The 16858-nt window shown below is 38.2% G+C and overlaps 1 protein-coding gene across 1 annotated transcript in view; it reads right to left on the bottom strand.

The window, feature by feature from the left end:
- THSD7B (thrombospondin type 1 domain containing 7B) overlaps positions 1–16858 on the bottom strand; it is a 773362-nt gene that overhangs the window by 503693 nt on the left and 252811 nt on the right. Inside the window, exon 5 of the mRNA XM_024122279.2 lies at positions 2495–2650. Within this exon, the coding sequence (XP_023978047.1) occupies positions 2495–2650 (156 nt within the window). The remainder of the gene's footprint in view (positions 1–2494; positions 2651–16858) is intronic.

The following is a 16858-nucleotide window of genomic DNA, read 5'->3' as shown; positions in this document are numbered from 1 at the left end:
CATTGATCTATATTTCTGTTTTTGTGCCACTACCATACTGTCTTGATTACTGTAGCTTGGTAGTATAGTCTGAAGTCAGGGAGCCTGATTCCTACAGCTCCGTTTTTCTTTCTCGAGATTGCTTTGGTTATTCGGGGTCTTTTGTGTTTCCATACAAATTGTGAAATGTTTTGTTCTAGTTCTGTGAAAAATGCCATTGCTAGTTTGATAGGGATTGCATTGAATCTATAGATTGCTTTGGGTAGTATAGTCATTTTCACAATGTTGATTCTTCCAATCCAAGAACATGGTATATATCTCCATCTATTTGTATCACCTTTAATTTCTTTCATCAGTGTCTCACAGTTTTCTGCATACAGATCTTTTGTTTCATTAGGTAGGTTTATTCCTAGGTATTTTATTCTTTTTGTTCCAATGGTAAATGGGAGTGATTCCTTAATTTCTCTTTCAGAATTTTCATCACTAGTGTATAGGAAGGCAAGAGATTTCTGTGCATTAATTTTGTATCCTGCAACTTTACCAAATTCATTGATTAGCTCTAGTAGTTTTCTGGGAGCATCTTTAGGATTCTCTATGTATAGTATCATGTCATCTGCAAACAGTGACAGTATTACGTCTTCTTTTCCGATTTGGATTCCTTTTGTTTCTTCTTCTTCTCTGATTGTTGTGGCTAAAACTTTCAAAACTATGTTGAATAATAGTGGTGAGAGTGGGCAACCTTGTCTTGTATCTGATCTTAGAGGAAATGGTTTCAGTTTTCACCATTGAGAACGATGTTGGATGTGGGTTTGTCATATATGGCCTTTATTATGCTGAGGTAGGCTCCCTCAATGCCTACTTTCTGGAGAGTTTTTATCATAAATGGGTGTTGAATTTTGTTGAAAGCTTTTTCTGCATCTTTTGAGATTATCATATGGTTTTTACCCTTCAGTTTGTTAATATGGTGTATCACATTGATTGATTTGCATATATCAAAGAATCCTTGCATTCCTGGGATAAACCCCACTTGATCACAGTGTATGATCCTTTTAATGTGGTGTTGGATTATGTTTGCTAGTATTTTGTTGAGGATTTTTGCATCTATGTTCATCAGAGATTTTGGCCCGTAGTTTTCTTTTTTTTGTGACATCTTTGTGTGGTTTTAGTATCAGGGTGATGGTGGCCTTGTAGAATGAGTTTGGGAGTGTTCCTCCCTCTGCTATATTCTGGAAGAGTTTGAGAAGGATAGGTGTTAGCTCTTCTCTTAATGTTTGATAGAGTTCGCCTGTGAAGCCATCTGGTCCTGGACTTTTGTTTGTTGAAAGATTTTTAATCACAGTTTCAATTTTAGTGCTTGTGACTGGTCTGTTTATATTTTCTATTTCTTCCTGGTTCAGTCTCAGAAGGTTGTGCTTTTCTAAGAAATTTGTCCAATTTCTTCCAGGTTGTCCATTTTATTGGCATATAGTTGCCTATAGTAATCTCTCATGATCCTTTGTATTTCTGCAGTGTCAGTTGTTACTTCTATTTCATTTCTAATTCTATTGATATGAGTCTTCTCCCTTTTCTTCTTGATGAGTCTGGCTAATGGTTTATCAATTTTGTTTATCTTCTCAAAGAACCAGCTTTTAGTTTTATTGATCTTAGCTATGGTTTCCTTCATTTCTTTTTCATTTATTTCTGATCTGATTTTCATGATTTCTTTTCTTCTCTTGGTTATTTAGTAGTGTATTGTTTAGCCTCCATGTGTCTGTATTTTTTACAGTTTTTTTTTCCTGTAATTGATATCTAGTCTCATAGTGTTACAAATATAAACAAGCACACAAAGGTTGAAGATTTCGCTTTAAGCCTGAGGACAACATCAAAAGAAAACAACACACATAAATGCCCCTCATGAAAATTTAAAGTATAACATCAAATTCAGCATGTGATTCAGCCTTTGGGAATCTGAAAATAATAAGTAGATATGCAAAACCATTGTTTCTTGATATGATTACAGAAGTCATATCTAATTTCTACAGTATAACCATTACATATAAAAAAAATCTTTAATTTATGGTTAGCAGATATTTGATCTGGTCCAAAATGTCCAAAGACATTTGGTGCATGGCAAAAGCTCCTTGAAATTTGGTCCTAATCAAATCATGTGGCACGGGATAAATATGCTCATGGATGTTTTGGATAGGACCAAATATGAAGGACGTTTTGGTGTGGAACAAATGTCTTATGGACATTTTGGTCAAGACCAAATATCTTGCGGGGTTAAATTATACCATTTTTCAGTAATAGTCACTTCACCAGCTATGAGCCTAATTGGAAGGTCAACCAAGGTAGGATTCTGTGTCCACAGATATGTCTCCAATGCTTCCTTAATAACTGAATGCTGTCAGACTTGAGCTGGTTATCTACATTTTACAAACAAATATTGTCTAAGCAGACTTAAGGGGCTATTTAGTGACCAGAATAAATAGTGTGCACTGGAAGGAAATGAAGCACACACAAACAAGGCACTCACCTTTTCTTCCATGAGGATCGTGGCAGTTTTCATGGATGCACAAGCCCCAGGCTGACCAGGAAGACACTATACAGTCTGTAGAGCAAGGGATACTGCAGAGCCGAGAAGCTGAAGGGGCAGGTCCCAAACATAATGTCTTTTCCATGGGTCTAGAGACTGCATGGATGGAAAAAAAAAAAAAAAAAATGGCCTGAGTCACATTCTCTGAACATCCCTAGAATTTTTCCCATCTTTATTTGTGTGCCTGTCTTGCTCACATCAGCTTTATGGTTAAACAGATTATATGCACACAAAATATCAACACTCTTCCAATATGTACTACTTAGCTCCACATTATTAGCATTTGGGGTGAGGAAAGGCAAGAAAAGACAGTGACAAAGGGCATGCATTTGAGTTTCCTGTTTGACAGAGTATTCCCTGGGAATCCAAGAGAGGACTGGAAACCTAGATAAAAATTATCTAGAGTTATGAAGTTTAAAAAAATTAAGTGGCTTTGTGAAGTTCCAAGATGAGTCTATCTCGACTATACAAATGACTGGGTTGTTGTGAAAAATTCAAAATTGAACCCCGAGGTGGGGTGTTTAGCATAACCAATCTACTGCTATTACTCCCCTGAGGGGTGGACCTCTCGAAGACATGGAGGAAAAATGGTTTTTAGAAGAAGAAGAAAAATCAGGATCTGCAGTGGCAGAATTAGCCCCTGGAAGTCAGTTTCATTAGAAAGCCTACCCAGAGGCACAAGGAGTGTCTGCGGAGCCACAGGAAATGCCAACTAGGAACCTTCCAGCTCTTCCTGGTATGCACCTGCACCCAGAGAATGCCCAGAACTGGGTCAAGGCAAGAGGCAGTAATCATCTGTCCATCAGTGGTGCTCACCAAGTGTCCTCTCTATGCAGACCCATGCTGAGAATCATGAAAATACACAGATGAAGAAGAAGATGGGCTCCTGATTCTCATGGAGATTATAACATAATAGGAGCTAGGATAGCAATACCCCAAAATGACCCAATAAAAGCACAGCCAAATGCCTGACTGCACTTGCACAGAGTGATCCCACACTAAGCAGGTTTCGGAGCAATTCAGAGTTTGTGAGCCAATGGTTTAAGGTCAGACGGTTTTATCTTATGGGTTGCCTTGTATTATGATTGAAATATTTCCTATGTGTCACTTCCATCCGTTAAGCAGATCAGAAGCGCTTCAAAGATGGAGACTGGTATGAGACAATAGGGCGGTAAATCACCCCATATACTTTGCTTCCTCACTCTTTACATAAGATGTGAATTAAATCAGATACAGATCGAAATAAATCACAGCTGTGACCAGCAGAACTTTGAATGTAAACCAAAGCAAGAGCAAAATCAAAAAAATACCGTCATGAAGATGTTTTAACCATTGGGAAAGAAGTGAAGCGGCTTGAGGTGTTTATGAGGGTGAATGGGAAAAGCAAAAGGTTGCAAAGGAAAATGATAATAATGGTTTGTTTGCAACTAATGCTTTTACAGTTTACCAAAAGGATTTGACCTGACTTAAAATAAAAGACAGGAACAAAGCAAGATTGCTAATGTAAATGTCAAAGCTTGCAAGCCATGTGGAAGAGACAGGCAAGGGAAGAGAGAGCAGATATTGCGGGAAAGTAAAGCGGTTTCCTGGGAAGGCTGAGGAGAGATGATGATCAGAGATTGTGCTGAAGATAACAACAGCTGGGTGGGGAGGCTGGAGTGACCAGGACTGTGGATGTCCATATGACACTAATGGACCAGGGGTAAAGAAGAACCTGTGAGATGGGGGAGGGGTTTGCAATTCCTTCCCCAGGGGTGAGTAAAAGACCCACAAGCAGCCATTCACTGAGCATATCATGCATTCATTCCAAAACCACTGAGTTCCCGTTTAAATCAGGCCCTATTGAATGGTGTCTGCTTTCAAGGAACTCTCAGTCGAGAAGGGTAAGTCAAGTAGCATTTTAACAAGACTGATGGAAAGAGATGCTTTAAAGCATTGTATAAATAGAAAGCCAGAGGTCTTAAGACAGAAGTGTGTTTCGGTCCAGGCCCATGCTTGGTTAGCATGTGTTCTCACAAACTCAAACTTTAGTTCCAAAAACAAAACCTAAGTAATGATGGAAAAGGAAGTGGGGGCATGTAAACTGATTACTCTAGCTGTTTAATAAACATTTATAGTGCATGCCAGGCACTGTTTATAAACATCAATTCATTTATCCTGCATAACTTTGAGATATATACTGTTATTATTCCTACTTTAAAATGGGGAAACTGAGACACAGCTTACTCACTTGCTCACATTCCCAATTAGCAAGCAGTGGAGCCAGGATTTGGAACAAGGTGGTCTGGGTTCCAGAATCTGTGCTGTGAACCACTGCTCTATGTGGCCTCATCATCGGTCATTCAACCTACATTGCTAAGTACTTACCATGAGTTAACACTGTGCTAAGTGCTGAAGCTAGATTAGTAGTGAAACAGACAAGGTCACTTGTCCTCATGTAGCCTCTTTTTCAATGTGAGTTGGTACTAAGCATTCGTGAGTCCATGAGCCTCAACAATAAGACTAGAAAGCCATTATTGCTGCTTCTCTTTCCTTTGCCATGGCTGTCTCCCTGTAACACCAGACAGAACTTAAGTGTCTGATGATCAATGCTGAGAAGGTACCCCAAACGTCTCAGCTCCAAGACCCAGCAGACACTTGCTGCCACAATCTCTGAACTTGAGGTTGGACCCTGCAGTTGAAACTGGTCAATCCACCAGCGCAATACCTAGGCTCACAGCAGGTCTGAACTAAATCTCGTTAGAAGCGCCAGAATGGCTTAACTGTCCAGAAGGCAGTTAAGCCTTAGGGTTGGTAGTGCAGTTGGAAAGAGACTGGGGAACTTGTCCTGAAGCTGCATTTGTCAAGGACAATGTTTTTACAGATATTATGTTTATTTGGCTTATTTTTGGAGGGCTGTTGATGATTATTGGGAGGTGAGGGGTTAAGTCCCCTAAGGTCCCCTTTGATAAATACTTAACTGTCAATCAATTGACTGTTGGACATTAGGGCTAATGGTACTAAGATATGAAATTAGTGAGAGACATGGTGTGCTGGTGAGGAATGGGGGGATTTCCCTGGAGGCTACTAAGCGACATAATTGGAGGCCCAGGGTGGGAGTGAGGCCATTTGTCAGAGCACTCATGCCTCTTCAGCACCTGCTGCTTTGAAAGACAGTAGATCTTAATCCATGTCAATAAATTCTTCCAGTCTCAGGGACATGTCTAAGATGCTTCATTTAGGCATTGAATCAATGGGCTTGGGTCAACTTTTCTCTATTTCAGTCCCCTGGGATACATTTGTTCTAGAAATAAATCATGAGTAAGTCACAAAGCACTTACCAGCTTCAGACCACTTAGGTAGTCAACTCCCCAAGAAAAGTGAACACAGGATATCGCTATGCCTATTGACTCTCAGAGCTAGAAGGGGAGCTTTAGAGCTAATTTAGTTTAATTCAGCAATTTTACTGAAAAACTGAACTCCAAAGACCTTAGGTGATTTCTCCAAGTTCACTCAGCCAGTCCAAGGCAGAGCAAGACCTGAGCCTTGTCCCTGGAGGCTGACTCACCGCCACCTGTTACTCTTGGTTTTGCTTCCACGGAATGAAGGCATCAGACAGAACAGATGAGGTCATTCGCACCAAGCATATTTTGTTTTTGAATCACGGTGACCACAATGGAGGCGACCAGTGACACGACAGATCCAAGATATTCATGAAGGTTGCAGGCCGTTTAACCCTTTAAACAAAATCCAAATTCCTCTCCTACTTTATTGCCACTTCAATACTCCTTCAAGCTCTATCCCACACCTCCCTGACAAAGCAGGAGGTAGTGAGACCAAAATGTGCTCCACTTTAAACAACTCTTTTATTTGTAGCTGTTCATGATGTAATAAAATTATCCTGGGAGGTGGGTGGGGTAGGGGGGCATACCTGAACCACCTCAAATTGGATGGTCTGGGTAGTTTACTCTCTACTGAGCCCTCAATTCTTCTTGACCAAACTCCAGCCATGATGTCCGTGGGAAGAGGAGCTGCTTTTCTAGTCACCTGAAATCCTTTCTCTAGATATACTGACGGAAACAACTTTATTTCTATTTGCTAATAACTGTCTGCTCTAATGCAGTGGATCCCTGCTGTAATCAGTGTACCTATTCAGTGAAGGTCTATGCTGGTCCAACTTTCTCCAGCTGCCTTAGACCATGTCACATTGACACCTTCTACCATTCCTGTGTTGACCAATTGCCTGACTAGGTAAGCAATTACCCAAGGTTTTATAGGCTACTTAGGTTTTGTAGGCTGCAATGTTAGTCCCTATAAAGACCTCTCATGGCCACAAAGTGTTAAAGAGACAAAGTAACTTTTAAATCAGATCAATTGAGATCACTACATAGCAGTAGCTTTCTAAAGCTAGGGAATATATTACAGTCTGATAAGTGATTGTACATATGCAGTAGTCATTAATGCTTTGAATATTTCGGTGCCTAACCTGGAATTTTTCATTTGCAATGAGAAATTATTAAATTGACCTGCCTTACAAGAAATGTGCAAGTCTGCTACTAATGATTGCAAAGTCACCTTAAATAATGAATTACTCCATGAACAGAATGCTAATTAACAAAGGGGGTGGGAATATGCTGGAGTTGATATATTTAATGTTAAAGAAAAAACTGTTCTTAATTCTAGAAATGTGCATTGTTCATGATCTTCCTTAAGGACAAAGTGATTTTAGATGAACATACAAATTCAATCAAAATGATTTGTAATTAAGAAGAAAAATGCCTGTTGTTATCATTAGCATGTGACCACCACTGTAAAGAAAAATGAGTGCCTTCACATTTCCTTCTTTGAAACTAAATCAAGCTCTGATCCAAACTAATTTGAATCAACACAGAAATAAGTTGACAAAGATTCAATAAGAGTATATTACCCCCCCACCCCTACTGCTGGCCATTTTGTAAGATCTAAATTTTAATGCCTCAGAAAGAAATTAAATGGAAATTGCATCATCATCATCATAATTAATTATGATTAATAACTAGGTACCCTCTGTATTTTATTTTAAAAATGAGTAATGCTTGCTTAGAGTAAAAAATGTTATCACAGGAGCCAATGGCATTTTCATGCTTTTTAATATCTCTATTATCAGATGAAACATCAAATGAGTCTTTAAAAATTTAGGAAGTGTTTCAGGTAATTCTGCCATGGCATAATAGAACTCAGCTTTCCTTCAGAACAGAAAGAAAGATCTTGATCATGGGCAAGAAATTAGTCAAACATATTGATTTTTTTCCAGTACTTTCAGGGAGGTAGAGATGAAAAGAAAGTAAAGGTGATGCTACTTCCTGGGAACTCTTAAAACTCGGATGATTTTGCCTGCTTTCTATCTTAGGGGTACCTGAGTACGCCTGCATTCTATCTTCAGTTGATTTTACATGAGATATTTGATTTGCAGAAAGACATCAGCCTTCACAAAGAACTTAGACCAAAAATTTATATTCACTTCAATTTTCCAAATCAAACGCAGGCCCTTTCAATCCCAAAGGGAATTCTCACTCAAAACTCAGAACCCCCTCGTTCCACAGGGTGTCCAGGAAATCATAATATAAACAGCAATTGCTCAGAGTTAATTCAAAAATAATGAAAGAGCCTACTTATGTAAAAATGTTGCTTTCTAAATGGTTTTTGAGAAACAGTATTGCCTCTGACATATTCATTTAGTGAGCATACTGACTTGGCAGAAATTCAATCCACCTAACTGCTAAAATAAATAGGCTTCTACAAACTGAAGGAGTCAAACGGTTGAAGGGGAAAGATAAATAATATTACAGTTTTAACCAGAAAACTATTTTCCTTCAAGAAGCTTCATGTATTATTTCAATTGCCTTTTGCCACTGGGATTTGCAAAATAATGCATCATTCTTTTAACTTAGTGGTTAGAATAAAAGCAAATATGTCTTCTAGCACTTATAGGCAGCTTAAAGAATTAAATCACATCTCATCCTATTATATCTAATAAAGCTTAATTTTAGCCATATTGTGACTCTCTTGGCAAAGTACTGTGCAATACAGTTTGGCAGGAGGATGTGTATGTATGTACCATAAATATAATATCTAAAAATAATTATTTCTAATTGCAGGAATTATGTGAAATTTGGCCACATGTCAAAAAATTTTCCAAATTTCATTCATTTCACACAGTGAATTAGAAAATACCTACCAACTAGTGATTTCCTTAATGCTACAGAGTAACAACATGATAAGTAAAGATGGAAAATATTCAGAATAAAAAATGGACAAAATAAATGAAGTATGTTTTCAGTTTTAGAAAGTAATTAGATCAATATCCAACAATTACAAAATTAGGGGAGAAATACAGTAGCCTTCAGCCCTATATTCATATATTTCTTTATGATATATTCTCTCCTCTGTTCCTCTTTTTAAAATTAATTTTATTGGAGTATATTTGATTTAGAATGTCATGTTAGTTTCTGCTGTACAGCTAAGTGAATCAGTTAAACACACACACATATATATCTTCACTCTTTTATAGATTCTTTTCCAATATAGTCATTACAGAGTACTGAGTAGAGTTCCCTGTGCTATACAGTAGGTTCTTATTAGTTATATGTTTTATATATAGTAGTGTGTATATGTCAATCCCAATCTCCCAGTTTATCCCTCCCCCTGTCCTTTCCCCCTTGGTAACCATAAGTTTGCTTTCTACAGCTGTGATTCTGTTTCTGTTTTGTAAATAAGTTCATTTGTACCATTTTTTTAGATTCCACATATAAGTGATATCATATGATATTTGTCTTTCTCTGACTTACTTCACTCAGTATGACAGTCACTAGATCCATCCATGTCGCTCCAAATGGCATTATTTTATTCTTTTTTATGGCTAATATTCCATTGTATATATGTACCACATCTTCTTTTGAGAATTTCTTTCTGATCGTTTCTCAGACTAGTAATAATTAATTAGGAAAATGAATAAGTGAACACTATGTCCCCTTCTAAAAAATTCTTAAAGAGAAATAAAATGAAAAAATTAGGTTTAAAAATATCAGTATTAAAGGCCAAACCTCAGGAAAGGTAGGTGTTTTAGAGGAAAATGAGGAGCAAGGTGGGTGTTTTTGATGTGATTCTGAAATGTACTTAAAATTATTACTAAAGGTTTGATAGAGAGGATGAAACTAAATTATAATGACTATTTTCATCTTAAAATTTAAGATTAAAAGGACTTCCCTGGTGGCGCAGTGGTTAAGAATCCACCTGCCAATGCAGGGGACACGGGTTCGAGCCCTGGTCCGGGAAGATCCCACATGCCATGGAGCAACTAAGCCCGTGAGCCACAGCTACTGAGTCTGCGCTCTAGAGCCCGCGAACCACAACTACTGAGCCTGTGCTCTAGAGCCCGCGAGCCACAACTACTGAAGCTCGTGCGCCTAGAGCCCGTGCTCCACAACAAGAGAAGCCACAGCAAAGAGAAGCCTGTGCACCACAACAAAGAGTAGCCCCCGCTCACTGCAACTAGAGAAAGCCTGTGCGCAGCAACGAAGACCCAATGCAGCCAAAAATAAAATAAAAATAAATAAATATATTTATAAAAAATAAAATTTAAGGGCTTCCCTGGTGGCGCAGCGGTTGCGCGTCCGCCTGCCGATGCAGGGGAACCGGGTTCGCGCCCCGGTCTGGGAGGATCCCACGTGCCGCGGAGCGGCTGGGCCCATGAGCCATGGCCAATGAGCCTGCGCGTCCGGAGCCTGTGCTCCGCAACGGGAGAGGCCACGACAGAGGGAGGCCCGCATACCACACACACAAAAAAAATAATAAAATAAAATAAAATTTAAGATTAAAGTCATTCCTAAGTTATTACAATGAGTTCACAATAAGCAGCCCACCCCTAGATTTTCTTAAAGAGCAAAGGATGACCAAAGAAGCCATTAAGGCAGCTTGGAACTTAGAGAAGGAGAGCTGTAAAGCTCACCCTCCACTGGGTACACATAGCATCACTAGCCCAATTCTTTTTCCTTATCAACCATATCCAACCCATCAGCTGAGGAAAAACAGAGCTGACTGTAAAACATCCCAAAGTCCATTGGGCAAGAATTGGAAAGAAAAAGGATATTTTTAAAATACAAAAAAAAAAATGTGGTTGAGATAGGAATGTGTCAGAGAGCAGGGACAGGGAAAGGGACAGGGAACAGGAAGATCTGGTAAGAAAGGTCAGAAGGTGGCAAAAGAAAGCAGACCTAGGTCTCCCAGACTTCAGTACCGGTCACAGGATGCCCTGTTACTCCATCGGCAAGAAGGGCCTTCATCTGATTTAGAAGGTCTGATTTAGGTGGATATAGAAGGTGGATGTTTCAACCCAGGAATAACTCAATGGAAATCTTAAATAATGGTAACGAGAAGGGGAAATCCATGTTCTCTGAGGTGACACAGTCCTCCAAGAACATCACAAACTCCAAAGCTTAAAGCCATTCGTAAGGGCCACAAAAGGGGAAATATGTGGTGATTATTTTAGAGAGCCAAGAAAGAGCTATTGCTCTCTAAAACAAATATGCGCACCATCCTGTTTTTAAAGGAAGGGAAAGAAAAGGGCTCACTGTACCTGATAGCCTTGTTAGCATACACTGCTTTAAATTTGCAAATTGTTTTAGACTGAATAAGTTAATTTGACTTCAAAGGAAGGCTCATGGGATTCACCAGGTTCCTAAGTAGTGAGAGGAATGAGACACCACCTAAAACATTTTTAAATGCAGAATAGTTCATTCTTTTGTATGAGAAATTGCATTATACATTTTTAGAAGTAACACAAAAATTACAAACCAAAACCCCTGCATTGCAAAACTGGTTGAAAGTTCTTTTCCTCCCAGGCCTATTCATACATTACAAGTCCTACTTTCTATAGCTCTTCACTATGTCAAGGCTAATATTATAAGGTAGTAGCTTCCCACTTGGATAAACCAGTGGGGTCTAAGGTAGATCCAACTCAGAAGAACTGGGTCAGGATTGGGAAGGGGGTAGCAGAGAGTACAGTAAGGACTTATATCTTTGAAAATCTTTATGATTAGCAGGTCAGGGAGTCAATGTTCTGAATAATTTATTGAGTATGATTTTGAAAAGCCAATTGGCCAAATATCAATACTATCATTAAAATCCATTAAACTGAAAGTCTATCACTACCTGTGTAAACTGGGCAAATTGTTTAACAATTGATCTTCTGTAAAATAAAGAGACTATCCAATGTTTCTCACCTCTGTTATGTTATCTCCTCCCCAAGGAGCATTTGTAAACATTTTTTCCCTTATTTTCCCTTTTTCCCCCTGTAACATTTTTACACCACAAATATGCTGTGTGTAGGTAAGTTTTATATACATACACTTTATATGTAAAAAGTGTAAGATTTTTTTCACCCCAAGAACTTTTTTTGTCCCCTTGGGGGCAATATCATCCCCTTTGGGAATGCATGGACTAGACCACATATTGACCTTAAGTTTGTAGACTAAGCAGTCTACAAGTATATTCTGGTTGAATTAGCAAAATATTCTATGAGACAAGTACTACTAGTATCTCCAGTTTCCAGTGAGACAACTGAAATTTTAAAATTCTGCCCCAGCTTCTATAATTAGCAAAAGCAGAGGCAGGATGTGAACCCAGCCAGTGTAATTCTGGTTTTCCCTTTTCTTCACCATGTTAGACTCTTCCAGCTCAAGGCTCTGAAATTCTTGAATTCAGTGCACATTTTCATGGCTTTAGGTTGGAATCTAGCTTTTTAATTTGACTACAGTGCTTCTCAATACCTGTGTTTTGCTTGAAGTTGGAATCTACATGCTGATTTTTTTTTTGCAATAATCAGGAGAAAATACATTAACTAATACAATATGCTATTCTCTGGCAGAATTCTGATGCATACAGAGAATACAGACATTTAAAACAGCTGAAATGCTGTAGAATTTTACAAATTTTGTCTTTTGTTTAGACAGTAGTAAGTTATTAAAAAGCTGTCTTGAGAAGTTGCATACTCCAATTTTTTGTACATTTAAATATATCATCAGAGCAAAACAGGCTATAATATCAAAAAGACAGTGATTTATGTTTTAAAATATTATAGTTGCTTTCTATGAAGTCTTAATTTGAGAGAAAAAGCAACAAAAATAATGAGATAACAATTATTTAATTTAAAAACACAATTAGATGATTTTATATTAAAAGTAGTATGGATTTACTCATAGCTTATTTAAATACAAATAAACATTAATTCTGAAAGTGTTCCTACATATTTTTAAAAGGGAGGGTGAACTGAATTTTCCAAAGTAATATAGATTTTTTTATATCATAAAATGAGATACAGCTGCACGCAACAATTTTTTTTTAATGTTTGTATATCTTAATTGAGGCTCTCTAACAAATACTGTTTTGTTCAATCTGGTGAAGTTCAAAGGTAAGACATGTTTATAATGACTATTTTTTTGGTGGAGGGGACCCTGAAAGAACAGTAAACATGACTGCTCAGAAAAGTTTCAGACCTTTGGCAGCTAGAGATCTTTAAAGTAGAATAGGCAACTTGACACGAAAGTCAGCCTTTAGGAGCTTCCTATGCAGCATTACAGAGAATAATGAGTCACCTCACCTGAGGACAAAAGTGTTACCCATCCAGAACCATCTTGCATCCATTCTGGCCAAACAGAATCCAAACAGGACACAGACTCCTAACACTACCATTCCTGCTCTCCGACATATTTCTTATCGTGAGAACAAAGACAGGACCACATCTTCCAGGCCACCAGACAATAACCAACTTTGTCCTCTCTACTGAACACTGACTGCCAACTGCAACAACAGATTCTACAAGAAGAGCCATTCTATCTGACCTGCTCACCACTGTAATTCCAGCCCCTCCAACACTGACAAGCAGATAGTTGGCATGCAACAAATTTTGAATAAATATACCAATGAATTAATGTGGTTATATGAATTTCAATTCTAACCCAGATATTAAATAAAAAGGAATTAGTAGCAATTATTTGATGAACATCTGAAAGAGTATGAAGGTACCCAAAGAATCCTGATATACAGGGTTCTATATAGGGTTATACAGGTTGAGTCAACCAAGGGGTCAAGTAGGAGCTGAAATCCAGCCTGTGTTCCTCCTGCCAAACTACACTCTGTGGTTTATGCCCAGATGGTATCCCTTTCTAATACTTCTACCCAGAGGGGGAGACTTTTTCTAATTCACACAATAATGCAGTTTATGCTGCCTATGACCCTGCTTATGTACCAACTTAAAGAATAAGAAGTTATCTGTAGAATCAGGTTGGTTTGAAAGTTCCCCCTGCAAATTAGAAGGAAGCCTTATGGTCATAAATTACAATGAGTTGTTTTGTAATCCAAAACTTTGAAAAAAATAGAAAATCATCAGAGATATTAAAAAAAAAAACACCTAAAACACACATAGCTTAAAAAAATAAATTCAGGTGACTGATCAAGAAAAGAAATATGAGTCCACACCAGTGAAAACACAGTAGATGGAAGAACTAATCAGTAACAGATCCTTAGGGCCTGAGATTGGCTAGTATAGATTTTAGAAAAAAAGATACTAAGACACGGAGTGAAACATGGCTAGTGGAACAAAGAATGAGGTTAATAGAGGCAGGCATCAAAAGTCAGAATGTTACATTTATTTGTTAATGACTCCAAAGTCCAAAAATCTAAATAGAAGCAGTGTGCAAGTGTCCACATTAGGCCACTCACCTTTTGTAACCTCTTAGCAATAAGCAGTGTCATGTTAAAAGGAGACTATATTCATCACAAAAGGAAATATTCTGGAAGCAGAAAGTACCTACTTAACACAAATCACGGTCAAATAAGACATGCCAACTGAGCTGAAATTGCATTAAAATGGAGAACCACTAAATGCCCCTTCCCATCTCCCAGCCTGATTCTTCAAGGCAAAACAGTTATTAGCACCCACCCCTTTTTCTAGGCATTGCTACAAAGTGCCAGAGAAGAGACCGCATAATCCCGTATCTTGTTGACCTTGTAATTTGAGCAAATGAACTAGATTTACACATAAAAACTAGGGACTATTACAAAACAGGTATGTAATTAGGCATCCATGTGCCTAGTACCAGTTGTACATAAGGTAGGTATTCCCAGAAGAAAAAAAAGATCAGGGACAGAATGAGAAATTCTGAAAAAGGTGCAATAACCTGAGCACAACTGTCAAGTTGGTCTGCCAGGCCCTCTCCTTTTTTTTTTTTTTCCTGGTGTCTCATTCTTTAAGGTTCCAGGTACGTAGGACCCTCTTGCTGCCTTTTGGCCAATTATACACATCTTGGTGGGATGCAAGCCTGGGCTTCTCAACACTCTGAAGTTACTCTCTACACTCCATATTAAATTTCCATTCTCACCATATAACTGGTCCCATTTTGCATGTTGTAACCTGATGCTAGAGGACATCAGAGGGAAAAAAAAGTCTTATAAAATGAAATTTTATAAAGTCCATAGCCATGAATAATCAAATATACAAATCCTGCCCCAAAATAAACAAACTCCCTTACTTAATAAATGCCATCTAACATAAATCAAAACCAAATTATATTCAGAAGTAAAAAACTCTAGATATTTAAATCACAAACAAGGCAGGGATACCAGCTAACATGTAATGACATACCACTGTATGAGATTTCCTAACCAATGCAATAAAATTTTAAAAGACACAAGTGTTATAAATATTAAATGAAGAGATAAACATTGTCATTTATATATGATTATTGCCTAGATAATTTAAGAACATCAAATAAAAAACTCTAAGAATTTATTAGACTGCATAACAAAGTTTTACATACTGTCTTTAATTTCTGAGTCTTCCATTATGTTTATTTTTTAAAGCTATTTACTACATTTTGTAACAATTCTCTCCCTGCTAATAAAAAATATTGTTAGCATATTGTTTATCAAAGTATGGAGCCTCATATGTAAAACAACTATATGATAGAAAGTTTACAATAGTTTAAATAAACCTCTAGCTATATCTATATCTTGAACTATATTAAAACCTAAGTTCACTGTATCCACTACCCAAGCTCTTAGCAGACAAAGGTTTAAACAAAGAACATTAAACATAAGTTATAGGGGCTTCCGTGGTAGCGCACTGGTTGAGAGTCCACCTGCCGATGCATGGGATGCGGGTTCGTGCCCCGGTCCGGGAAGATCCCACATGCCGCGGAGCGGCTGGGCCCGTGAGCCATGGCCGCTGAGCCTGCGCGTCCGGAGCCTGTGCTCCGCAATGGGAGAGGCCAGAACAGTGAGAGGCCCGTGGACCGCAAAAAAAAAAAAACCAAAAAAAACATAAGTTACAGGCTGTAAACAGTGAGCACCAAGAGTTGGTGGGGGGGAGAAGCCTGCCCCATGGGAAGAGTATTTTATCACTCATATGGTTAAGAATCATAGGTTCATGGTTATACATATTTTTTACTTTTAATTTTGAAGTAATTATAGATTCACAGGAAGTTAACAGAAAATAATAATAAATTAAACGTGCATGGACGTCCTGTATACCTTTCACCAAGTTTCCTCCATGGTAACTTCTTGCATAATTGGAATAAAATATTAAAACCAGGAAATGGACATTGATACAATCTACAGTTTTATGTACACTCAGTTTGTGTGTGGGTGTGTGTAGTTCTTTGTAATTTTATCACCTGTGTAGATTCACATAACCTGCACCACAATCAAGACACAGAACGGCTCCATCACCACAAGGATCTCTGTGTGATCCCTTTATAGCCACACCCACCCCCTCCTATCACTAACTCACCTGGCATCTATTAATCTGTTCTCTGTGTTTTCTGATTGGGTTTATCATTGCTTATAAGTTCTCTAAAGAAGATGCATACCTTATTTATTGCCTGCTGCAGGCTTACCATGCACCACTGGGCTGCGATACCACTCAGAGAAACCTGGCATCTCATCTCACGTGACTAAATCCCAGACACTTGTCTTGGCCGGCGTGCCTCTGCATCATCTGGCCCTGGGCCCAGACTCACCTCCTGCCTCTCTCCCCTGATTCACACTCCTCTGTGTTTGAGGATCTTTGCTACATCAGGGAACATTCCAAGTACATGGCTACCATAGAGCTTTGCACTTTTTTCTTCTGCCTGGAACACTTTTTCATGAGAGCTAGTCTCACTCCTTTTTTTTTTTTTTTTTTTAACATCTTTATTGGGGTATAACTGTTTTATAATAGCGTGTTAGTTTCTCCTTTACAACAAAGTGAATCAGTTATACATATACACATGTTCCCATATCTCTTCCCTC

This window comes from Physeter macrocephalus, chromosome 2 (assembly GCF_002837175.3).
Source record: "Physeter macrocephalus isolate SW-GA chromosome 2, ASM283717v5, whole genome shotgun sequence".
In the NCBI taxonomy this organism is placed as follows: domain Eukaryota; kingdom Metazoa; phylum Chordata; class Mammalia; order Artiodactyla; family Physeteridae; genus Physeter; species Physeter macrocephalus.
The sequence above is the reverse complement of the archived record's forward strand: the minus strand, read 5'-3'. Positions and strand labels throughout refer to the sequence as shown.